Source organism: Marmota marmota, unplaced genomic scaffold, assembly GCF_001458135.2.
Source record: "Marmota marmota marmota unplaced genomic scaffold, marMar, whole genome shotgun sequence".
NCBI classification, from domain to species: domain Eukaryota; kingdom Metazoa; phylum Chordata; class Mammalia; order Rodentia; family Sciuridae; genus Marmota; species Marmota marmota.
The window spans coordinates 11,621,023-11,647,210 of record NW_026000174.1 but is presented as its reverse complement, the minus strand read 5'-3'; the positions used below and the strand labels follow the sequence as shown (position 1 = coordinate 11,647,210).

The 26,188-nt window shown below is 34.9% G+C and overlaps 1 protein-coding gene across 5 annotated transcripts in view; it reads left to right on the top strand.

Moving 5' to 3' along the window:
- Acer3 (alkaline ceramidase 3) overlaps positions 1–26,188 on the top strand; it is a 180,229-nt gene that overhangs the window by 113,316 nt on the left and 40,725 nt on the right. For 4 of the 5 annotated variants that reach the window (XM_015477382.2, XM_048788019.1, XM_015477381.2 and 1 more), the window contains 3 exons: positions 9,768–9,820; positions 17,397–17,478; positions 21,024–21,059. In XM_015477382.2, the coding sequence (XP_015332868.1) occupies positions 9,768–9,820; positions 17,397–17,478; positions 21,024–21,059 (171 nt within the window). The remainder of the gene's footprint in view (positions 1–9,767; positions 9,821–17,396; positions 17,479–21,023; positions 21,060–26,188) is intronic. The other variant, XM_048788018.1, reaches the window with a different exon arrangement.

Genomic DNA, 26,188 nt, shown 5'->3' with positions numbered 1-26,188 from the left:
AAGAAAGTTAGGACCTTTCTAGAGACGTTTTGGCAATATTATCAGAAACCCTAAAACTAAAGGAAGGAGGTTCTGGCCCAGACTGAGGTATCAGAGCCTGAGTGGGGTAAGGATGGTTTCCACATAGCGGGGAGGGGTGACCCAGTGTCAAAGCCTGAGAGAGACACAGTGTATTCTCATGAGTTGGGAGTCCACCACCACAGAGCATTGGCCCTTGAATAATGCAAGGCATGTATCCACATAGGGGATAGTATAGAGTATCAGAGTGTAATCAGGGGGAAAAAGAGTGCTTGAACAGCAGGGCAATGCATATCAGAGTTTCAGAGACCATAGTGAAAAGGATGTATAGGCAGAAATGGCAGCTCAGGGTAGAATAAGGTGTTCACCCAAACTAGGGAGATCATTGGGCACATGGTTACAATCTGAGTGGGATAAGGAGGATGCCATGTAGCAGGTGCAGCTTTGTGCTGAGTTTCATTGCCCTAGAAGGATGAAGGTGACTTATACATAGCAGGGTAACCTAATGTATGATATGGGAACATGGGCAGAGTGAAGACGTTATCTAAATGGGGGTTCACAGCAGCCCAGCACAGGGCTGTTTCCCCTTTGTTTCCTTCTAGAAGTTGCCAAGTTTCTGATGTTCTTGTTTTCTTCCTGAATGTTAATATTTAAATAATTGGAATTCTCCATCTTTCAATCCACTATAGCATCTATGGCAGAGGGCTCCCGCGATTCACAGTGAATCCACACTTTAGCTTCTGCCCAAGCCATGCCAAAGCACCAAGGGGATAAAACTATGTTGCTGGAGAAATAACTTTGACTTTGATCTTCCATTATTTCAGTAGTTTATTATTTTAACAAATGTCACTTTTCAAATATGTTGTGAGGATGCTATGAGGGGGCCTGGACGCTGAATCTTTATAATATACTTCTTTTTTATTGGTTCTTTTTAGGTATACATGACAGTAGAATCTATTTTGACATAATTATACAAGCATGGAATATGTCTTGTTCTAATTCAGACCCCAATACTTCTCCTTCCCCTCTCCCATATTTCATTTATTAATTAATCAATTTTTAAAAAATTTAATTTCTTATGGATATACATGATGGTGAGATTCACTATGTTATATTCATGTATATAGATAGGAAAGTTGTCTCAGATTTATTCCACTGTCTTTCCTTTCCCCACCCCCCCCTTCATTCCCCCTTGTCTACTCCATTGAACTAATCTCTGCCACCCTTGTTATGGTTTAACTTCTGTATCTCAGAGAAAACATTCAACCTTTGGTTTGGGAGGATTGGCTTATTTCACTTAGAAAGATAGTCTCAAGATCCATCCATTTACAGGTAAATGTCATAAAATCATTCTTCTTTATGGGCTGAGTAATATTCCACTGTGTATATATTCCACATTTTCTTTATCACTTATCTGTTGAATGGCATCTAGGTTGGCTCCATAGCTTAGCTAAATTGTGAATTGTGCTACCATAAACATTGATGTGCTATGTCACTGTAGTATGCTAGTCACTATAGTAATTTTAAATCCTTTGGATATACACTGAGTGGGATAATTGGGTAAAATAGTGGTTCCATTCCTAACCACCATTTTTTGAGAAATCTCCATACTGCTTTCCAGAGTGGTTGCACCAATTTGCAGTCCCACAAAACAATGTTTAAGTGTATTCTTTCCTACATCCTTTCTAACATTTATTATTACTTATATTTTTGATCATTGCTGTTCTGACAAGTGCGATGAAATCTCAGTGTAGTTACATTTCTCAATTGCTGGAAATGTTGAACATTTTTTCATATATTATTTACCAGTCATATTTCTTCTTTTGAGAAGTATCTGTTTAGTTCCTTTGCCTATTTATTGATTGGATTTTTTTCTATGTTAAGTTTTTTGAGTTCTATATATATTAATGCCTTATCTGACGTGCAGGTGGCAACGATTTTCTCCCATTCTGTAAGTTCTCATTTCAAACTCTTGATTGATTCCTTTGCTGAGAAGAATCTTTTTAATTTGATGCCATCCCATTTATTGATCTTTTATTTTATTTCTTGGACTTTAGGAGGTTTGCTAAGGAAGTGAGTTTCTGAGCTGATATGTTTGGCCTACATTTTCTTTTAACAGGTACAGGGTTTCTGGTCTGAAAACTAGGTCTTTCATCCACTTTGAGTTGAGTTTTGTGCAGGGTGAGAGAAGAGGAGTCAAATTTCATTCTTCTACATATGGATTTCCCGTTTTCCCAGCACCATTTACTAAAGAAACTATTTTTCCTCCAAAGTATGTTTTTGGTACCTTTGTCTACTATGAGATAACTATATTTTGTCTCTGTGTCTTCTATTTTATTCCATTGGTCTTCATGCCTGTTTTAGTGCCAATACCATGCTATTTTTATTACTATATCTTTGTTGTATAATTTAAGGTCTGGTATTGTGATGCCTCCTGTTTCACATTTATAGCCAAGAATTGCTTTAGCTATTTGGGACCTCTTGTTTTTCCAAATGAATTTCATGTCTGCTTTTTCTATTTCTATGAAGAACATCATTGAAATTTTTATGGGAATTTCATGGACTCTATATCACACTTTTGGTAATACGGTCATTTTGACAATATTACTTATGCTTATCCAAGAAAATGGGAAGTCTTTCTATTTTCTCAGGTCTTCTTCAATTTATTTCTTAAGTGTTTTATAGTTTTCATTGTAGAAGTCCTTTACCTCTTTTGCTAGATTGATTCCCAAGTATTTTATTTTATTTTATGCTGTTATGAATGGGATCATTTTCCTAATTTCTTTTTCAGCAAATTCATTATTGGAATATAGGAATACAGTTGATTTATGGGTGTTGATTTTGTATCTTGCTACTAGGCTGAATTCATTTATGAATTCAAGAAGTTTCTTTTCTTATTTGGTACCAGGGATAGAACTCAGGGGCACTCAACCTATTTGTATTTTCTTTAGAGACAGGGTCTCACAAAGTTCTTCGTGCCTCAACTCCTTATCTGTGGGATTATAGGCATGTGCTATTGCGCCTGGCCAAGTTCTAGGAGTTTTTGGGGTCTTCTAAATATAGGGTCATGTCTTTGGCAAACAGATAGTTTGAGCTTTTCTTTTCCTATTCATACCCCTTTATTTTCCTTCTCTTGCCTAATTTCTGTGGCTAGAGTTTCAAGGATTACGTTAAATAGAAGTAGTAAAAGTGAGCATCCCTGTCTTGTTCCTGTATTAGAGGAAAAAACTCTAAGGTAGGCTTTTGATGGCTTCTTCAGTTTCATTACTTAAACAAGCTTTCAGTTTTTCTCCATTCAGAATGACGTTGACCTTAGGTTGTTGTATGTAACCTTTACAATGTTTAGGTGTGTTCCTTCTATCTCTAATTTTTCTAGGTTTTAAACATGAATGGATATGTATTTAAGTCTGTTTTTGTGGTGAATTACATTTATTGATTCCTTTATTTCGAACCAATCTTGCATACCTGGGATGAAACCCATGAGGTCATGGTGCACTATCTTTTTAATGTGTTTTTGTATGTGATTTGCCAATGGTTTATTAGGACTCTTGGTCTGAAGTTTTCTTTCCCTGATGTGTCATTGTCTGATTTTGGTGTCAGGGTAACACTTGTGTCATAAAATCAGTTTGGAGAAAGTAATTTAAATAATTAATTTCACTCCTTTTCTATTTCATGGAATAATTTGAGGAGGATTGGTATTAGTTCTCTTTAAAGGTCTGGTAGAACTCAGCTGAGAATCTATCTGATCCTAGGCTTTTCTTTGTTGGCAGGCTTTTTTTTTTTAATTTCACAATTTTTAAAATTTGTTCTAATTAGTTATACATGATAATAGAATGTATTTTGACATATTATACAGATTTAGGGTATAACTTCTCATTTTCTGGTTGTACATGACATACAATTAAATTGGTAATATAATCACATATTCACATAAGATAATATATTCATTCTACTATCTTTCCTGTTCCCATTCCCCCTTCCTTTCCTTCATTTCCCTTTTTCTAATCCAAATACTTCTATTCTTCCCTAACTTCCCCCACCATTATGAAATTAGCATCTACATATCAGAGAAACATTTGGCCTTTGGTTTGGGGGGATTGGCTTATTTCACTTAGCATGATATTCTCCAGCTCCATCCTTTATAGCTTCTTAAATTTCATTACTTGAAATTGAACTATTTAAATTTTCTATATCCTCCTGATTCAGTTTGGGTTGGTCATGTGTCTCTAGGAATTTGTCAATATCTTCTAGATTTTCTAGCTTGTTAGAATATAAATTTTCAAAATAGTTTCTGATAATCCTCTGTATTTCAGTCATGTCTGTGGTGATATTTCATTTTTCATCATGGATTTTAATAACTTGTATTTTTTCCCTGTTTTGGTTAGCTTGGCTAAGAGTTTTATCAATTTTGTTTGTTCTTTCAAACCAACTTTTTAATTGATCTTTTTAAAATTATTTTTTAACCTCAATTTCATTTGATTTTGGCTCTGATTTTAGTTATTTCCTGTCTTCTAATGGTTTGTTCTTTTTCTAGACCCTTGAGATGTAATGTTAGATTATTTATTTTGTATCTTTCTATTCTTTTAATACATGAGCTCAATGCTATGAGCTTTCCTCTTAAAATCACCTTCATAGTGTTACAGAGATTTTGATATGTTGTATCACTATTCTCATTTACTTCTAAGGATTTTTTAAAAATTTCTCCCTTAATTTCTTCTGTTATTCATTTGTCATTCAAAAGTCTCTATGTGTTGGTCATATAATCACATATTCACATAAGATAGTAACGTCTGATTCATTCTACTGTCTTTCCTGTTTCTATTTTTTATTTTATTGTTGATTTCTAATTTCATTTCATCATGATCTGATAGAATATAAGGCATTACCTCTATTTTTTTATCTGCTAAGATTTGTTTTGTGGCCTAAAATATGGTCTGTTTTAGAAAATGTTTCATGTGCTGCTCAGAAGAAAGTCATTGATAAAGAAATATTCTATATATGTCTGTTAGATGTATATTATTAACTGAATTTTTTAGTTCTGTAGCTTCTTTATTTAGTTTTTGTTTAGGTGGTCTATTTAGAGAGGCATGTTAAATTCACCCAGTATTTTTGGGTTGTGATCTGTTTGATTTTAGGATTTGTTTGATGTACAGAGATGTCCATTGTTTGGTGCATAAATATTTACAATTATTGTTTCTTACTGATGTATGATTCCCTTAAGCAGTATGAAATGGCCTTCATGGTCTCCTCTGATTACCTTTGGCTTGAAGTCTGCTTTATCTGATATGAGGATAGAAATCCCTACTTGTTTATGAGATCCATGTGAATGGTATTTTTTTCCCATTCTTTTGCCTTCAGTCCGTGTATGTCTTTGCCTATGAAATAAGTCTCTTGGAGACAGCATATTGTTGAATCTTGTTTTTTAATCCAATCTGCCAATCTTTGTCTTTTGATTGAAAAGTTTAGCCCATTTACATTCAATGTTTTTATGAAGAGATGATTTTTATTTCCTGTCATTTTAATTTATTTCTGGTTTTTTGAATTTGAGTTTGATTCTCTCTTGATTGACTAGTCTTCTAGTGTAGTTCCTTCCTCTGCTAGTTTTCATTTTTATTTTTCATTTCTTCTTCATGAAATATTTTAGTTATTTCTTTTAGCTTTTGTTTGTTGTGGAAGATTTTTATTTTATCTTCTAGTCTGAATCTTAATTTTGCTGGGTATAGTATTCTTGGTTGGCATCCATTTTCTTTCAGAGCTCAGTATATATTATTCCTAAACCTCCTAGCTTTTAGGGTTGGGGTTAAGAAATCAGTTAAGATCCAGATTGGTTTACCTCTAAATATGAGCTGTTAATTTTCCCTAGCAGCTTTTAGAATTTTATCCTTATTCTGTATGTTAGTTGTTTTCATAATAATATGTCTTGGAGTAGATCTGTTTTGATTTTGTATATTTGGAGTCCTGTACACCTTCGCTTGTTTGAATTCCCATTTCATTCTTAAGGTTTGGAAACTTTTCTGTTTTTATTTATTTCATTGAAAAGATTGTGCATTCCACCAAGTACAGTGGCGCACACCTATAATCCTAGTGGTTTAGGAGGCTAAGACTGGAGGATTGCAAGTTCAAAGCCAGCCTCAGCAAAAGCGAGGCACTAAGCAACTCAGTGAAACCCTGTCTCTAAATAAAATACAGAACAGGGCTGGGGATGTGGCTCAGTGGTTGAGTGCCAGGTTTTGTTCCATGACTGAAACGTTCAGGGATCACTCCAGGGGAACTAGGCTAACTGGGCTGTGCAAAATAACCACACAGAAGACAGAAATACTTTTTTCTTTTGGGGTCGCTGTGACTGCTCCTCTGACCTTAAGGGTCCGTAGAAAGAGAGAGAGAGCACACACTGACCCCTTTTATTGAGGAGAAGCTATTCAAATGAGGCAAGGGGTCAGGTTTCAAGGGGCTGAGTCTATCTTCATGATGTCCACTGTCAGCAGGTTGACTGACATCTAGGTAGGCCACACCCAAAGGTACAGTAACAGAAGGGGACACACACAAGGTGTTTCCATGGAACATTCTATCCCAAACAGGGCAAGGGGTAATATTACAAAGGAACAGGTGAACATAGCTTCACCCATGGGGCTGTAGCCAGACACACCCATGCACAAGACACCAACCCTCGAACCCAAGAAGGGTAGGGAAAGTCTAGCAGAATGCTGCCTGACGCCTCAGCACCCAGCCAGGGAATGTGACTTAGTCACATGCAAGGTTGGTCTCCCACAGTTGAGTACCCCTGAATTCAACCCCCGCCCCCCTAAAAAGATTGTGCATTACTTTAATTTGTATTTTAGAGCCTTCATCTAGCCCAGTGAATCTTAAATTTGGCCTTTAATGTTATCCCATAGTTCTTAAATATTCTCTTCACGGTCTCTGAACATCTTTTCTCTATGGTCAACTTTATTTTCAAGATCATAAACTTTGTCATTGATGCTTGAAAATCTGTCTTCAAAGTAGTCTAGTCTATTAGTGATGCTTTTCATTGAACTTTTCATTTGGTTTGTTTATTCCTTCATTTTGAGGATTTCCAATTGATTCCTTTCAGAATCTATATCTCCTTATTGAAATGATCTTCACTTCTTGTTTTTTCTATCTGATTTCACTCCTTATATTGTCTTTCACCTCATGGAACACTATGAACTTTCTAAATTCCTTTTCTGGCATTTCTTCCACTGTGGTGTCAGTGAAGGATGTTGTTTAGGCATTTGGAGTTGTTTGGGATGGTTTATTCCCTGTTTTTTTCATATTGTTTGTATGTTTGCACATCTATCAGTATGGTTCTGGAGAACTTGTAGTGTCTCTGTAGGTTTCCAGTACCTCAAAGATTAGGGAGAAATAATAATAACAACCAATGCAAACAATGTAGAGCATTAAACTAAATACTTAATTCCTGCTATGACATCTACAATGTTAATTGCTACAAAAAAACCCCAGAAATGGTAGGGTCATCTGCCACAGTCTGGCTGGGCACAAAATCACGAGCCACCACACACCTTGTAGATTCAAACAGCAATTCTTTATTCCCAAACTCATACCGGCACTCTACAAACAGGTTCTGGGGGAATTCACGTTCTGGGGGAATTCACGTTCTGGGCCCAATTCACATTCTGGGCGAAATCCCAAATACTCTCTGAATCCCACGAGAACTCAAGGAGCAGGCGCGGCTGAGGCAGCAGGATACGCCCTATTCCCAGCAGGGTACACCTTAAACCTGGAACTGCCCTGGTCCTTGAGCAAGGTCACCTTACATGCAATGACACTGCAAATTTCCTGGGTCATGCCATGCGTCATTCTTACTTAGCAATGGCCCTCAGCAGTCATCAATTTTCATCAGCACAAACAATAAGTAATCCGGTGTTATATCTGGCATTAAATCAAACAAGAGGTATCAACTGTGGCATCCACAGCAGTAATTATTGCAGTAGCATTAACGGTGGGGGCAGGTATTATATAAACCAAAATAGTGCTAAAATACGGTAAGACTAGAGTTAATTAGGATAAAATAAAATGTGATAGGAAGGCAGAAAAGAGTTTATAATTCCAAAATGTGAACAAAGAGAATGCAGAAGAGATGTAAGATGTGATGGTTATAAGGAAGGAGAAAAAAATAGTAATAAAAAAGGAAAGGAAGAGTGAAAGAATAGTAGACTTTGGCTTTTAGAATAAAAGAAAGAGAGAAACAAACAGACAAATAAAAACCAATATAAAGTATTACACATGTGAAAAAAGAAACCAATATGTATATGTGTATATGTCCATGAAGCATTCAGCAGACATACATAGAAAATATAAACACACACACAAAACTAAAGTTAAAGAAGAAAACAAAAGAGAGAGAGAGAGAGAGAGATTCTTAATGAAAATTAAGTAATTGTTTCCACTGATGTGGTCAAAATAGTCAGTGAGAATATATGTTCACAGTCTGTGCCCAATTATTTTTTTTCCATTTCTTCTTGAGCTACGTACTTGAGTTATATAGGGAATATGACAGTAAGAGCCAAGGGTTATTCCCTTCCTTTTTTTGTGTGTTGCTCACCAAGTTGCAAGTTGGAGTTAAAAAATTATCAGCTTTGCTTCTTACCAGTATGTGGTAGGATGGGATGGGAGGTGCTGTCAGCTAGAGTTTGGTCTGCACAGAACAATTTGATGCACTCCCAGGGTTGGGCTGCTGCAGAGTTCTGTGAGTGCAGTTTCATTAGGTGGAGTTCCCATGGTGGTTGTGAGCTTAGATCCAATCAGGCCCCAGATGCTTTTCTGGGTGATGACCGCTCTAGAGAGATTAGATCAATGCACCCCTAGGGCCCACCAGTTGCCCATCTCTGCTGGGAGACTATCCAATGATCGATTCAGGAGGCTGAGGCAGGAGGATGGTTAAGTTCAAGTCTAGCACCCCAACAACTTAGTGAGGCCCTAAGCAATTTAGTGAGACCCTGTCTCAAAAATAAAAAAATAAAAATGGCTGGGTCTGTGGCTCCATGGTAAAGTACCCCTGGGTACCCAAAGGGGGAAACAAAAAAGAACTAGTTGTATATCCTGTGATAAATGAACTCTTTAAGTTTGTTTTGAGGATTATAAATAACCTATATACAATATCTAGCTTAGCATTCAGTAAGCAGTTTAATATATAATGGCCATAATTACTATTATTATTGCATAAATAATAGTAAATGTTCTTTTTAGAGACAAATTACAGAGACTAATGAAATTATTTCCCTGATCCATTAATATCTCTTTTTATTTGTGTTAGTGGACATTGTATCTGTTTAAGGTGTTATAGGAAGGAAATACAAAAGAATACTGGTAGGCTCTACATCATTTCTTGGAAGTAGTTTGTGATACCAAGTGATATGAGCAGCATAATTACAAGGCTACTTTCCAGAAACAGTGAGTCACTCAGGTGTGTGCATTAGGACAGATGGATGGATAACCTCGTTTGTTCAAAAACAACAAACTATATACAGAGTAAATTAGATGATGATAAATATATAAATTAGTAAAAGAAATTAAGAGAAGACATCAATCTTTTATGTCTATGTGGAGCTTGGGATTAAACCCAGGGCCTGTGCATGCTAATCATGCATTCTACCACTGAGCTACATCCCCAGCTCAAGAAATGATAATCTCAATTATTCTTATGTTTATTTTGATTTGTATAATTGTACCTCTATATATTCAAGCCTGTTATCTCTCTTTATTTCATATAGCTATTGGATGAACTCCCAATGATTTACAGCTGTTGCATATTTGTATACTGCATGTAAGTACTTATATTTAGATTTCAGTTGCTTGATATACTTTTGAATTCATATTTTTCTCAAGGAATTAATATAACAATTCAGTTATATTACTAGGATATTATAATGATGCAGAAGATTAGAAATTTTATGATATCAATTAAGAGAATAATTTCTTGGAAGTATTAATAATGTTATTTATTAACTTTTGTGATATCAAACCCTGTATCCAATTTAGATAAAATCTTAATTGTACTTAAGTTGTTCAATTTGCCTTTCCTTATGGAAAGAATGTACAAATTTAGATACTGGTTATATTTATTATTCCATGATATATAATATCATTAACAGTTTCTTAACAGAAACTTACCAGAAAAATGAAGTACACTTCTAGTTGTACAATAATGTGTCATTTTAATCTCTTTGTTTTGAAGTTGCTTACTAAATAGTATTTGTTTCCTTTTAATTCTTCTTATTTTAAATCACAGTAAAGCTGTCAAGGATGTGCTTATTTTGATTGGCTGTTTACAAATATGAATGGGAATATTGAATCCAAAGTTCCCTTTCTGGTTCATATTTTTTAATTTCAATCTCAAGTTAATTTCTATTTCCTGAGTGACAAATCTTGAAAAATAAAATGAAATAACATTAGTAAGCATTAATATTGCCTTTGTACTGTACTAGACAGCATACTACACCATCTCTAATTCTACACAGTTGTGCAAGATAAATGGGTATTGTCCTTATTTTGTAAATAAAAAAGTGAAGCACAGAGAGATTTAGTAACTTTACTAAGTACTTAAGTGAGCTTTATTATTGGAGGTCCCAAGAAAATTTCCTGAGAGTTCTACCCAGGTCCACCTCTTACTTTTGACTGACTGCAAGATTACATCGGATTTTCAAGTCCCCACTGCATATCACAACCCTGTACATGACAACTTTAGCTCATACTGACAATGCTAATTGGAGACAGTTCTTACAGGTTTTATAGTTAGGGAGAATTATCCTTATTTCCTTGTGTTCTGAAATCTGGTCTGTGTAAAAGTTAAAAAAAAAAAAATTCCCCTTAGGGTATCAGCATTTAGGGCCTGCATTTCTCCTGCAGCTAACAGTTTGTTTGCTGAGGAATTAACATATTGTGTCTAGTTAAGCCAGGTAGGGCTTCAGGAAAATTGCTTTAAGAGAGAGAGAGAGAGAGAAAGCTTGTGGGGATCAATACAGTGGGCCCAGTTTATAGAATTACTTCCTTAACCTTATATTCCCACTATTCATGTCTGTCTCTTCCTTATTCCCACTTCTAAAAGTTAGTAGCATATACTAAAGTAACTCAAAGGGATTTTATTGCTGTAATAAACCATACCACCCTTAGTTCTAAACCTTTACTAAAACTCAGAAACAATAAAAGGAAGAATGCCCATTTATTGGTTAGATTTGTATGGCATCAAACTCTATTGTCCTGTTTCAAAGGTAGGTGAAAAGAAGTTCAAGAATAGTGATTAAAAAAAAAATAGGGATTGGCAAACTTTCTCTGTAAAGGACCATATAGTAAATATTTTAGGCTTTGCGGGCCTAGGGTCTCTGTTGCAACTTTTCAGCCTTGCCATTGTAGGAGAGTGACTTACAAAAACAGTCTCAGAACTAGTTAAGGTGGTACATGCCTATAATCCCAGTCTCCCAGGAGACTAATGCAGGAGGATCAGAAGTTTGAAGCCAGCCTGGATAAATAAGTGAGATCTTGTCTTAGAATAAAAAATTTAAAGAACTGGGAATGAAGCTTAGGAGTAGAGTAACCCTGGATTCAATCCAAGGTGCCACTATTAAGGGGGAAAAAAAAAAAAACTCAGGCTGAGAAATTGGCCCTTAAGCTATAGTTTGCTATCCCTGTCTAAAAAAGTACTTGCGAATGAGCTCCGTTTAGTAACATATTTTAAAAACTATTTTGATATTTTTAATCTTTAGAAGAAAATGTTCTTGGGCTAGTAATGATGACCATATTGGGAAAAATACTAGATAATCATATAAAATGGGTTCAGAAAACACTTGTGTATTAGGTTAGGGAACAGAAGGGTATTACTTAGAAATAAGGATAGGACTGGGGATTGGGAATGTAGCTTAGTGACAGAGCACTTGCCTAACATTCATGAGGCTGCAGGTTTGATCCACAGCTACACAAACACACACACACACACACTAAGGATATTAAAACTTATAGTTCAGTTTCTAGCTCTGGTAATTACTAACTGCATGACCCTGGGTAAGTCAATATTTCTATTTCTTCGTTTGTTTCTCATTGGAAGTTGTAGTACTTACAAATTTCTCATGAAGATTAAATTAAATGATTTATTTTTTTATAATATAAACTTGTATGCTGTTGATGTATCAGGCACTGCGATGGGCACTGGGAATTGGAAAAGTAAGAAGTAAGCTTTTACCTCAGAAAATCTGAGGTTTTCAATAGAAGAAACAGAACCAAAACCAAGCAGTCTTCCATGTAATGTGGTTAATATTCTACCTTAGACATATGCAAAATTCAGTAGGGTAGGAAAGGATAGAACTTGCCACTTTATGAAAATGAAGTATGATCTCCCGACTGTCACTGGGAATAGAACAAGTTTCAAAGTTCTACCACCTCAGTATATAAAAAAGGAATTTCTGTACACTGCTTCCTTCTTTCCTTCCATATGAGGGATTGAACCCAGGGATCATGCATACTAGGCACGTGCTCGACCACTGAGTCACATCCCCAGACCCTGCCACAGTATACTTTAAGTGACTCTTAGAAGGAAACAAAAAGACTGAAATAATTTTAAACCATTTTACTGAGGTATGATTAACATATAATAAAATGTATTTTAATTATATTTATATATTAAGTATATTTAATTGTATAACTTGGAGTTTTGACAAATGTGTACTTACATCATTACCCTTATATTAAGAAATAGAACATGTTGATCACTTGAGAACATTCCTTTCTTCTGTATTACAGTTCATCCTGACCCCGTCCCCTGCTTTTCTATAGATTAATCCTATCTGCTCTTAAATTTCATGTAAAAGGAATTATGCAATATGTACCTTTTTATGTCTGCCTTCTTTTGTTCAATATGATTTTTTGAGGTTCATCTATGTTATTATCAGTATCAGTAGTTCATTCTTCATTTTTAATGCTAGTAGTAAGTATTCCATTATATAGATATACCATTCACCAATGATGTGTGTTAAGGTTGTTACCAGTTTGGGCCTCTTATGAATAAAGTGACTACATACATTCTGTGTACAGGTCTTTAATTGGATATATTTTCTCATTTCTATTGGGTAAATACCTAGAAGTGGAATTTCTGGGTTGTATAAGTCTACACTTTATAGGAAACTGCCAAACTATTGTCCAACATATTATATTTTATTATAGTTCTACTAACAAATATATGAAGAATCTCATTGCTCCATATCCTTGGTAATACTTGGTGTTACCAATCTTGTTATTTTTAGTTTTTCTGGGGAGTATGGAGTACTGTCTCTGGTATTTTAATTTGCATTTCTTTAAGAACTAATGATGTTGTCTATCTTTCCATGTGCTAGTTGGCCATTTGTATGTCTTAGAAATATCTGTTCAAGCATCTAGAGATATAGCTTAGTGATAGAGTGCTCACCTAGCAAGCACAAGACCCTGGCTGTGATCTCCAGCACCACCAAAGGAAGAAAGGAAAAAAACTAAAAAGAAGTGTCTATTCAAATCTTGTGCTTTTTGGTTAGAAACTGAGTTGTTTTTCTTCTTATTGAAGTGTACAATTTTTTGGGGGGGGGATTGAAGTCCTCTCCAATATTTATCTTAAATATTTTTTCAGTCTATGAATTATCTTTTCATTTTCTTAATAGTGTCTCTTTATTTTATTTATTTTTTAATGTGGTGCTGAGGACCGAACTCAGTGCCTCATGCATGCTAGACAAGCGCTCTACCACTGAGCCACAACCCCAACCCCCATTAATGGTGTCTTTTGATGAACAGAGTTTTAAATTTTTACAAAATCCAATTTATTTTTTAAAAATTTTTAGGTCTAGTACCTTTTGAGTCAGAAGAGATCTTTGCCTTCCCCATGGTCAAAAAGATTTTCTATTTTGTTTGCTTTTTTCCCCCAGGAGTTTTATTAACTGTAGTTTTTGTATTTAGGCCTATGATCCATTTGAGTTAATTTTGTGTATAATGTAAGGCAAAGTTGAAGGTCATATTTTCCTTTGCTAGTAACTGGTTATTGCATAGCATCATTTTTTTTCCTTTTTTTTTTTTTTTAATGTGGTGGTGGTGAGGATTGAATCCCTATTTTCCTCTGCTAGTAACTGGTTATTGTATAACATCTTTTTTTTGTGGTGGTAGTTTAGTGGTGGTGAGGATTGAACCCAGGGCCTTGTGCATGCAAGGCAAGCACTCTACCAACTGAGCTATATCCCCAGCCCTGCATACCATCTTTTGAAAAGATTATTCTTTCTGCATTAAATTATTTTTATTTTTTTAATATTTATTTTTTAGTTTTAGGTGGACACAATATATTTTTTTTCTTCCTATGTGGTACTGAGGATCGAACCAGTGCCTCACACATGCTAAGTGAGCACTCTACCACTGAGCCACAACCCCAGCCCATGCATTAAATTATTATGAGAGTTTTTTCCTATCCTTATGTCAATACCATGTTGTCTTTTAATTGTAGCAAGCATTATTTAAAATTTTTTTTGGGGGGGGGGGTATCAGGGACTGAACCCAGTGGTGCTCAACCATTGAGCCACATCCCCACCCCTTTTTAAAATATTTTCTTTAGAGAAAGAGTCTCTAGGTTGCTTAGGGTCTCACTAAATTTTTGATGCTGGCTTTGAACTCTGAATCCTCCTGCCTCAGCCTCCTAAGCTGCACCTTATTGTAAATCTTGAGATCAGTCAGAACAGTCCTCCTGTTCTGTTCTTTTTCAGTATAGCTTTGGATGTCCTAAATCCTTTGCAATTTTGCATTCATTTTAGAGTCAGCTTGCCAACTTCTACCAAAAAAAGTCTGCTGGAGGGGCTGGGGTTGTGGCTTAGTGGTAGACTGCTCACCTAGCATGCATGAGGCACTGGGTTCGATCTTCAGCACCACATAAATGTAAAATAATATATTGTGGCTACCTAAAACTAAAAAATGAATATTAAAAAAAAGTCTGCTGGAGCTAGGGATGTAGCTCAGTGGTAGACCTAGTTGCCTAACATGGAGGAGGAGGAGGAGGAAAGAATGGAGGAAGAGGAGGAGGAAAGAATGGAGGAGAAGGAGGAGGAAAGAATGGAGAAGGAGGAGGAGGAAGGAATGGGGGAAGAGGAAAGAATGGATGAGGAGAAGGAGGAGGAGGAGGAGGAAAGAATGGAGGAGGAAGAGGAAGAGGAAAGAATGGAGGAGGAGGAAAGAATGGAGGAGGAGGAGGAAGAGGAAGAGGAAAGAATGGAGGAGGAGGAGAAGGAGGAGGAAGAGGAAAGAATGGAGGAGGAGAGAAGGAAAGAATGGAGGGGGAGGAGGGGGAGGAGAAGGAGGAGGAAGAGGAGGAGGAAGAAAGAAGGAAAGAATATTCAGTCTTCCAAACCATGAATGTAGCATAATTCTCCATTTGTTCAGGTTTCCTTTAATTTCTTCCAGAGACATTTTATGGTTTTTCAGTGCATAGTTGTTGCACATACTTTGCTAGCTCTAACTCTAGATTTCTAATGATTTGGGGGTACTTATTTTAAGTGGTATTACAATTTTAAAACTTTATTTTCCAGATGTTAATTATTAGCATTTAGAAATACAATTGATTTTTTTTTGAGAGAGAGAGAGAGAGAGAGAGAGAATTTTAAAATTTAATTTTTAGTTTTCGGCGGACACAACATCTTTGTTTGTTTGTGGTGCTGAGGATCGAACCGGGGCCACACGCATGCCAGGCGAGCGCGCTACCGCTTGAGCCACAACCCCAACCCTACAATTGATTTTTGTATATGAACGTTTTATTCCATGACCTTGTTAATTTCACTAATCAGTTTTTCTGTTAATTCCTTAGGACATTCTTTGAATTTATCAAGTGTATAAAGCAGATTAGACCAGTAACCATTTTAAACCTGCCTTGCCTTCTATGTGCATATGCTTGTTCATTTGTGAAACACATACTGGAAAGCTCTAGTATGTTAGGGTGCATCTTTGTGTTACGTGTGATTGGGCCCTATAGAAATAGAGAGTCAAGGAACTCATTGTCTAAAGAAGGGTATAGATAAGAAACTTGACTATGATAAAGTAAGATGACCATAGTAGTAAATATAAGCCAGGCTTCCCAAAGACCTTTGGTTTCTTAATAAATAATCTGCTTTGAGGGCATCTAAAATGATAAACAGACATTTCTAAGCTATTGACAGAATGAAAATGCTAATTATAATTCATAAATATCCTACCTAACTTTTTAAATCAACTTTCAAGCCATAAAGTCATATAATTTAAAAGAAAAACAACATCCAGGCTGGGGATGTGACTCAAGTGGTAGCGTGCTTGCCTAGCATGCTTGAGGCACTGGGTTCAATTCTCAGCACCACATAAAAATAAAGATATTTGTCCACCTAAAACTGAAAAATAAATATTAAAAAAAAATCCACCTGACATCCTAACATTTTCATCATTTTCCAAGCCATGAATTCATAGAAATTAAAGGCAAAAGGGAACTTAAAAATCAGATATTGCAATCCACCTTTCTTTACAGATAAGGAAATAAGAATTGGGTCCAACTTCCACAATGAATTGGTAAACTGAGAGAATATTCCTATTGCCTATACCAAGACAGCCCTCAAAAACTGGGTACTTACTGATGGCCAATTATGTTTATATTTCCTTATTTACTCTGTATCTCCTGTGCATCAGATACTATCCTAGTGACTAAATATATGAAAAAGTAATAAGATTGTATATCTGCATGCTAAGAATGCACCATTTAGTTGGGGAAACAGATAAGTAAAGAGACAATTATAAAAAGTGATTTTTTAAAAGTAGTTTTCTTTAGGGATCATTTGTTGCAAGACATACAAATTTACTGAATCTAGCTTGAGTTAAGAGGTTTATCTTTTGTAAGAACATCAGGAAATTGTATGGATCATGACAGCAAGAAGTACAGACTCACTTCACTAGAAATAGAATGGTTGCTTCTTCATCTTTCCCTCTTTTCTGCATTCCTTCCTCTCCATTTATCTTCAAATCTTTATATCTATTTTTCTTTCCCTAAGGAATATTTTTCTGCTCATTCATCCACTTATTCATTCACTTTGGCTACCCCCAAATATCAGCCTCAGATCTTAAGTCCATTTGACTTCATACTTTGAAATCATCTCTATATTTAATTGATTAGGTTTATGGATCCCCAACTCCAGACTTTCAGGAGAGAACATTTGTCCCTACTTGTCTACTCCTTATCCCCGCAGCCTCTCATAGGCTATAGGAGTGCAGAGTTTCTAAGAATGTGGTTGGAAAGAAATGATGGGTATTACTAGACCACAAAGGTAAGTGGTAAAGTCCCATTCTATTTGTTCCTGTTATATATTCTTAAGAAAGTTTCTTTCTTTCTTTTTAAGGTTTGAATGTTTCAAGATGAAGAACTCAGTCAACTACCATCTACTTTTTACTCTAGTTCTATTCAGTTTATTAGTAACCACAGTAAGTCATATTTTGTCTCTAACAGATTAAGCATATGAATTTGTCGTTTATGGAGAAAACATTTTGCTTCCTGTATTTGCTTGAAGCTGTTCAAACTGAAATGTTTCTACATATAATTGGAATATATCATTTTCAGATATTGCTTCTTTGTTTCCAAGTGTTATTTTTCCTTATAATTGAAATAACTTTTGTAATGTTTAATTTTTTAAAGGAAGAAAGGTCAAAAAGTAAATATTTAGTTACTAACAATGGAGAAAAATTAACTTTTATCATGAATGGACATATTACCTCCTATTTGTTAAAGAAATTGGCTCCACTCCATTGGATCTAGTGTGACTATTTTAATGGTTAACCTTTTCCTAATAACTAGAGGTAGCCAGTCACTTCTGATCCTATCCTACCTTGTGCTTTTCTTCCTCAAGTGAATTGTATTCTGAATTAAGAAAATATTAATTTAAACAAACACTTCAGGAAAACCTACATGTCAGGCACAGGAAATACAGAGGTGCCTAAGAAGCAGTTACTATCCAAAAGGAATTCATTCTATTAGAGAAATTAAACTTGTAAACAAAGAAATGTATCAAAAGATAATAACTGAAATACTAGAAGTAAATGTTAATTATATGTGATGAGGTAAAAGAAAGCCAATCAAGACTGCTTGACTATTCCTTATATCCCATAAATATGTGTGTGTTTTTATGTATCAATTAAAAATAAATTTAATTTTTTAAAAAGTCTACTTGAGTAGGTCATGGAAAGCTTCAGAGAGAGGAGGCAGTTGAGTTAGATTTTGACTGATAATTGAAAGTTCATCCAGCCTCTGGGCAACAGTGTGGCAAAACATTTTGAAATAGTCTTTCATATGTCCATGGGTATAAAACTCTGGAACCACATAGAGAATTACTGTTTTTAATTATTTGCTAATGTCAGATATTGTACTGAATACTTTACCTTTATTGTTTCATTCGTCACCAATAAAATTGGGAAAGATTTTATATAGGTGGATATATGATAAGTGGGGAGTAGTGAATGAGCTTACTGAAATAGGTTATAAAGCTCATTGTTTGCCAGATCTTGCAATTTCAATTTTTATTGTCAAGGCAGTGGAGAGCCATTAACTGGCTTAAAGTAGAGAAAAATGTAATCAGATATGTTTTAGAAAGATTACACTGGTTATGGAGGATGGGGAGAAATAAGGGCTAGGGATATGAGATTCAGACTATAAAGTAACATATAGGAATGAAAAAAAGCTGACATAAATACCTATCTATGGGACCTGTGGTCCACTGAGTAGAAAAGATGGAAATAGAGTTTTAAAGGAGTTGTTAAAATGGCTCCTCAGTTTATGGCCTGACTGCCAGTATATGTAGTATGCCCTTAACCATGATAGGAAACTTGGAAGATGGGCAGCTTTTTCAGGAAATTTAATGGATAAGTTCGTATCATGGCATAGAGGTAGATAAATTCAATTTAGAATATGTTTGGTTTGAAGCTCCCAGCATTAATAACACCTGAGGCTTAGCAAGTAGTCTGGTCCAAAGATGTAGATTTGGGAGTTGGAAGGGTATAGGTAGACTAGATAGGTGGGGATAGATGAACTGGCACAGAAATTGCATAGACCATTATGATGACTAAAGATAGAATCCTACAACTACAGACAGAAGAGATAGAACAAGCAAAGCAGTCTGAGAAAAGTAATCAGATATATATAGGAAAGCCAAGAGCCCAATGTAACAGGAATTTTTAGAGTGAAAAGTAAATAATAAGTATTAGTTTCCTCTGAATGGATGTGAATAAAATGAAGATTTAAACCTAATAGAAATTTTGAAGTAGAAAACCAAGTAATCTAAATGAGAATACTGTCACCAGTAAATTGATGAAGGCAGAAGCTATATTCCAGTTGTTGAGATGTTAAATAAAAGGGTGAAAGGGCACATATGCAGTATTTTCTTGAGTTTCTAAGCTTTGCCTAAACTACATGGTAGCTAATGATGAAAGCATCCAAGAAGAGGTGAAAAATAGTCTTGTTACTGTTTAAAGAAGAGAATAAAGTAAGTCTAGAGAATGTCAGTGAATTGCCTTGCCAGCCAAGTTTATATAGAGAGTAAGTGGCAGAGACAATATTGGATCACTTTCTAAGTTAAGAGATGATGTAGTCAGGAACAGGCTTTGGAGCTGGGCATGGTAGCATGGGCCTATTATCTGAGCTATTCCAGGGGGTGAGGCAGAAGGATCACAAATTTGTAGTCAGCCTGAGCAACTTAGGGAGACTGTGTCTCAAAACAAAATTTTTTAAAAAGATCTGAGGATGTAGCTTAGCTGGCATGCCCCAGGGTTCAATTCCTAGTACTGCAAAAGAAAAACCAACAACAAAAAAAGGCTTTGGAATCAATGAGATCTGAGTTTAGATCTAACACTGTTACTTAGTAACTGTGGGACATTGGGCAAATTACTTAGTCTCTTTCAGCCTTAGTTTTCCTTACCTATAAAATGTAGATAACAATAGTATACATTTCATATTAGTTCTGAAAATTAATATTGGCATATAGCAAGGACTTCTTAATTTTCTTCCTTTAAAAAAATGTATCTTTGAGAGCATGCCCTTTTGTATTTCTTTTATTAGTAGCTGTAAGAATCTGCTTTAACCATACAAAGGCAAATTAGTTGTTTCATTTGGTGCTGGGGATCAAACCCAAGTTCTTGCTCATGCTAAGCATATAATCTATCACTGAGCTACACCCTCTAGCCCCAGAAATCACTTACTTTGAAATAAGGAATTCAGATTAAAAGCATTTTCCTTTGCCAAGTTTAAAGTTACTGATATATATATATTGTCTCAGACACATTATTTTTAAAGCCCTGTGGCTGTTCAAAGGAAATAATTTGATCACTTTGTAGCTAGAAACTTACTCCAGAAATAAACTTAGTAGCCAAATTGTATGAATTTGTAAAACTTTATTAAATCACTACATTAAATGAGGATATAGAGATATTTACAACCAGTCCTTTCTATCAAAGAAATTCTTTTCTTGCAGAGAGAGAAAGAGAAAAACCAAATGCCATAGTGATGGTGGGAAGGAGGCATACTTTGAATTGAATCTTTTTGTTGGTGTTGTTTTTCTAATTAGCTATACATGACAGTAGAATGTATTTTGACACATCATACATAAATGGAGTATAACTTCTACTATAGAATAGATGTGGTACAGGAATTATCAGCATAACTTCCTCCCTCTTCATGAGTCTTCATGCATTCTTCTATCTACTTGATTGTGACACAAAGGCCAAGAAGTCAGAGTAGTTCACAATAGATTTGAAATATTTAATTTACCATGGCAAGGTTAGCACTGGTAGAGAGCCATCTGTATGTACTAGCACTTTGTGTGCCATGCTACCTAGTCTGATTGGCTTTACATGGTTGGAGTCAAGTCCAAACAAAATGAGATTAGCAGGAAAGGTTTGGGATCTACAAAGTAGGTGGAATAGGTTTTTATTTCCCCTCCATAATACACTTCATTCACATGTATTTTTCTAATATTTTGCAGGTTTACCTTCATGTAAAAGATCCCATATTTCATCAGGTAAATATTTTAAATTATCACACATTTGATTGTTTTTTTTTTACATGTAGCTTTACTTTTAGATGGATACATTAGTTTGTTTTTATGTGGTGTCGAGGATCGATCCCAGTGCCTCATGCATGCTAGGCGAGCACTCTACCACTGAGCCACCACCCCAGCCCCCACATTTGATTGTTTAATAGTATATGCTTGCTTTGTGCTTCACTTTTCTAGTAATTATATGTATACATAGCTTTTAGAGAGAGCCTAAAAAAAAAGTCAGTGTTTTTTTAGAGAGCCTAAAAAAAAGTCAGTGTTTAAAACAAGAGGTTGCAAACATAAGTGCTTATGGGAACCAGGTTTAGGTAATAGGAATATATCTAACAGCCATAGCCAAGGTCCAGCCCTCTATTATATTCAGTTATGCAAGGGCAGGATTACTCTTACAGACAGAAAGAACCAAGGAGCATCACATACATACATACACACATAAAGTCTTATATTATGATCTAGAAAAGAAAAACTGCATGGGCTGGGAGTATATAACTCAAGTGGTAGAGTGCTTGCCTAGCTTATATAAGGACCTCAGTTCAATCCCCAGCACTAGAAGGAGCGGGTCAAAGGACAGGCTGCAAATTCTTTGACTGTTTCCACCTTAATATATTTTAGTACATTTTGTTGAGGCAGGAGGTCATTTACATTGAAGGAAGCAAACACAGGAAACTTTGTTGTAGGAAATGATGATTTAAGCATATCCCGTTATGAAACCAGAATGAAATAAAGTTGCAGACCTTAAATAAAGAGAACTGTTATTTATTGAGTACAACCAGGTTCCTGGTACTACATTGATTACTATACAGATTTCTAAATTCACCAGCTAGCCTGCAAATTAGAGATTATTATGCATATTTTAAGGGAAATGAGCTCAGAGATATAAAATATATTGCTCCTGGGTGATGGACTTATTAAGGGACAGAGCCAAGACTGTAACCTTAGATTTGTCTGACTCCTGTCACCATTTTTTTAATAAACTTGCTAACATAAGTAAATGAATAAGTTAGCAAGCAAGCACACTTTTCAGAAGTGTCAGAGGCCTTGAAGTTTTTAAAATATTTTGTGCTCTTATAAAAAAAATAACATTCCTATAACTTTTTTAACTCAAGCTATATAATAATCATCTAATCAAAATCTGTTTGTTGAAATAAATTCCATAACCATTAGGGCCTTGCTTTTCTCCAGGCAACTGAAAGCATATGTATTAAAATAGATGCTACAGGGAAGGACATCATCACCTTCTTATTTATTGTAATTTGAAATGCTGTCATTATCATCCTTTCATTAGAAAAATTTATTTACACAGTGAAAAACATGCAGTTTTTTATATGAAAAATCCTCAATTTTTATAAATTTTATTTGGCTTTATAAGAATGAAAAATCATAACTGCAAAATAAAAATTGGAAATCTGGGGTTAATTTGTATAATTCTGTGACCACCAATTTTCCATTTTATGTTTTAGATCTATTTGACACTGTACAATAAAAATAACAAACTTATTATATAGCTATTCCTGCTGCAATATCCAGTAAAATAAATATTTTCTTCTGTGTATAGCAATAATATTTGCTGATGAGAAGGAAACAGGTTGAAAACTAGGTCTATCCATGTCCACTGTGGTTTATGCACCAGGCCTAGACTTTAATAATCAATTTCAGAGGGACTGGACTGGTGAGGTTGCTCATTGGTAGAGCTCATAGTTAGGTACTGGAGGGCCCTATCTTTGATCCCTAGTGTCACAGTGGGGGAAGAGGCAAAATAGGAGCTTTCAGACAGTTGAACACATGAAAGTCTTGAAAGTACACACTTAAATACCAGATAGGGCATGGGAGCTATGTGCACCTTCTTCCAAACCTCACCATACTCATCCCTTCATCTATATTTTTTGTAATATCCTTATAATAAGCTGCTAAACAATTGAACAAATAAGTCTGAGCTCTTAATTTTGGAGAAATAAATATGGAAAAAGGAAGGGCCAAAAATGAAATCTGGAATTGGATTGAAATTGGAAGTTCTAATATGAACTCATAATATACAATATTAAGAAAAATATGTGGGGCTGGGATTGTGGCTCAATGGTAGAGTGCTCACCACCACATTCGAGGCCCTGGGTTCAATCCTCAGCACCACATAAAGATAAATAAAATAAAGTATAAAAAAGTTTTTAAAAATATGTGGATAAATTTATGATCAAAGTTAACATCTCCAGTAAAAGAACAAATAGATATGGTGTTTCTCCTAATATGACACACTGGGAAGGACATATGAATTGTCTGGTGTTTGCACCAACAATGCATAACCTGAGTTAATCAGGAGGAAAAATGAAACAAACCCAAACTAAAGGACATTCTACAAAGTAACTTGACTATTCCCTTAAAAAATTAAGACAAAAGAAGATTAAGGAATTGTTCTGGAATAAAGAAGAAATGACAGTATTGGAGCACTTGTCTAGCCTGTGTGAAGCCCTGAGTTCAATCCCCAGCACAATAAAATAGAAAAAAAAAAAAAAAGACTTTAAGACCTGACAACTGACAACTAAATATACCTCATGGTCTTATATTTTCTTTGCCTACGATGAATGTTATTAATATAATTATAAAACTTGAATAAAGCCCTTGTATTATATCAGTGTTATTTTCCTAGTTAATAATATTTATACTGTGCTTGTGTAATAGAAAGTCCTTGATTTTTAGGAAATAAAAACCAAAATATTTAGGGATAGATAAAGAGATAAGTAGATAGAGCAGATGTAGCAAGAGGTTAACATTTGAGGAATCCGAGTGAAGGCTAGATGGAAGTTCTTTGTAGCATTATTGAAACTTTTCTGTAAATCTGAAGTTATTTAAAATTTAAAAGTTTAAATATTGGAATGGCATACTTTAATACATAGTAATTGTATTTTAAAATGTCAGGGTTTATAGTATTTGAGAAATTATATCCATTGCAACTATTCAACTTACAGTGAAAATTTTAGATTTCAGCCTACAAATGTGTAGGTAGTAAAATTATTCTGTATATTAAATGGCAGATACATCTGTCCATACCTATAGGATTGTAAACACCAGGAGTAAATCTTAATGTTAACTATGGACTTGGGTGATGATGATGTGTCCAATAGATTCTTTGTAACAAATGTACCACTGTGGTGTATGATGTTGATAGTGGGGGAAACTGTATATGTGTGCACAGGGGCTATGTGAAAACTCATGATATTCCTGCTGCATTTTGTTATGAATGTAAAAATGCCCTAAAAATAAAGATTATTATTTTTTAAAAATCAGAATATATAAATGAACAAGTAGGAGGGAGAAGTAGGATGATGTTAAGGTGAAACAGGTAATCTGAGGGTGAAAGACTTCTATTAATGTAACTACCCCTCCATGTTTTTTTCCAGAAATAAATATTTTTAACTGTGATTTTTGTCCTGAGCCTAGAGATTTAAAATCAGGATAGGAGGGTTGTGGTCGTAGCTCAGTGGTAGAGCACAGTTAGTATTCATTCAAGAAACATCCACTGTGTGCTTTCACAGTACCAAATTCTGAGACAGAAGCTGAAAATAGGCAGCAGAAAAAGACTTTAAGATCTAAAGTCAAAGAAACCTGGATTCATATCTAGACTCTCCCACTTAATAGCAATAAGCTATTTTGTTTTCCTAATTTGTTTGTGTGTGTGTGTGTGTCCACATGTGTGTGTTTCAAATGTATTTGTCTCCCCCATGCAAACCTAGAATGCAAGCTCCATGGAAGTAAAGAGCTGTATCCCCAGAGTCTAATACAGAGCTGAGCAAATAATAGATACTGTTTAAATATTTGTTTTGTAATGGGATATGTCATGAAAAGCAGGGTAGGGAAAGATCATAATGCACCAATTTAAAAAAAAGTGAAGGAAAAAAAGATGATTAAGAGTATTGAAGGGGTCGTTTGATGAAATGTGAGTTATAATTGTATATAAAGAACAGTGAATGCAAAGAAGGTGCTTAATGTTTCTAGGATAAGGCTTTAAGATGTGACTAACAAGATAAATAGGAATTTTCAGGGAGTCCAGGCTGAGAGAGGATGTTCAAAATCAAAGAAAAATGAGAACGTAAGCAGCAATTTATGCTTAAGTACATGGACTTTGGTGTTAGATTGTCTGACTCCAAAGCTTGGGTTTGCCACTTGCTACGTGACCTTAGATAAATTATTTAATACCCATGCCTCAGTTTTCTTACCTATCAAATCACATTAATAATAGTACCTACCTCATAGGATTGTTGTAGAATTAAATGAAATAAAGCATGTAATGTGCTTGTCGCTGTGCTTTACTTATAGTAATAGATGTTAGCTGCTGTTAGTTAATTGGGCTGAGAAGAGATGTGATCATGTTTGTATATTATAAATTTATTGTTCCAACAAAGGATAAGTTAGAGGAATGAAAGCAGAATAAATTAGGAAAGTACACAAGTTAGTATTTTCTGAAACACTACCTTCATACCAAGTATTTACTAGGTTCTACAGATAGAAAAATAAATTAGAAACTTTCTCAACCTAGGAGAAAAATACGGCTTGGATGTAGCTCAGTGATAGAGCATCCATAGATTCAATCCCCAAAACTTCAAAAACAGTAATGATAATAATATAACATGTGGCTTGCTATTCATTGTATTTATATTTTGGATTTATCTAGAGGTTTAAATTTTTTCAAAATAAAATGTTGGGAAAATTAGGTAACAAAAAAAAAGGAAAGAAAGTGATGAAGCCGTTATAAATACATGCTTCTATAGTACTTATCAAGGAAAAAGATTTTGATATACTTACTTATCATGAAATTATTTATTGGATAGTCTTATGTTTACCAAACTCTTGAAGTAGTTAATATCAAAGAACTTTGTTCTATCACTCAAAATTTATTTATATTGGTAATCTAAAAAATAAAGGAAGTGGGGCTAGGTTGTGTCTCACTGGTAGAGTGCTTGCTTGCCTGGCATGTGTGAGGCACTGGGTTTGATTCTCAGCACTGCATAAAAATAAAAAAAATAAACAAAAGTATTGTGTCCATCTACAATATATATATATATATATATATATATATATATATATATATATATATATATATA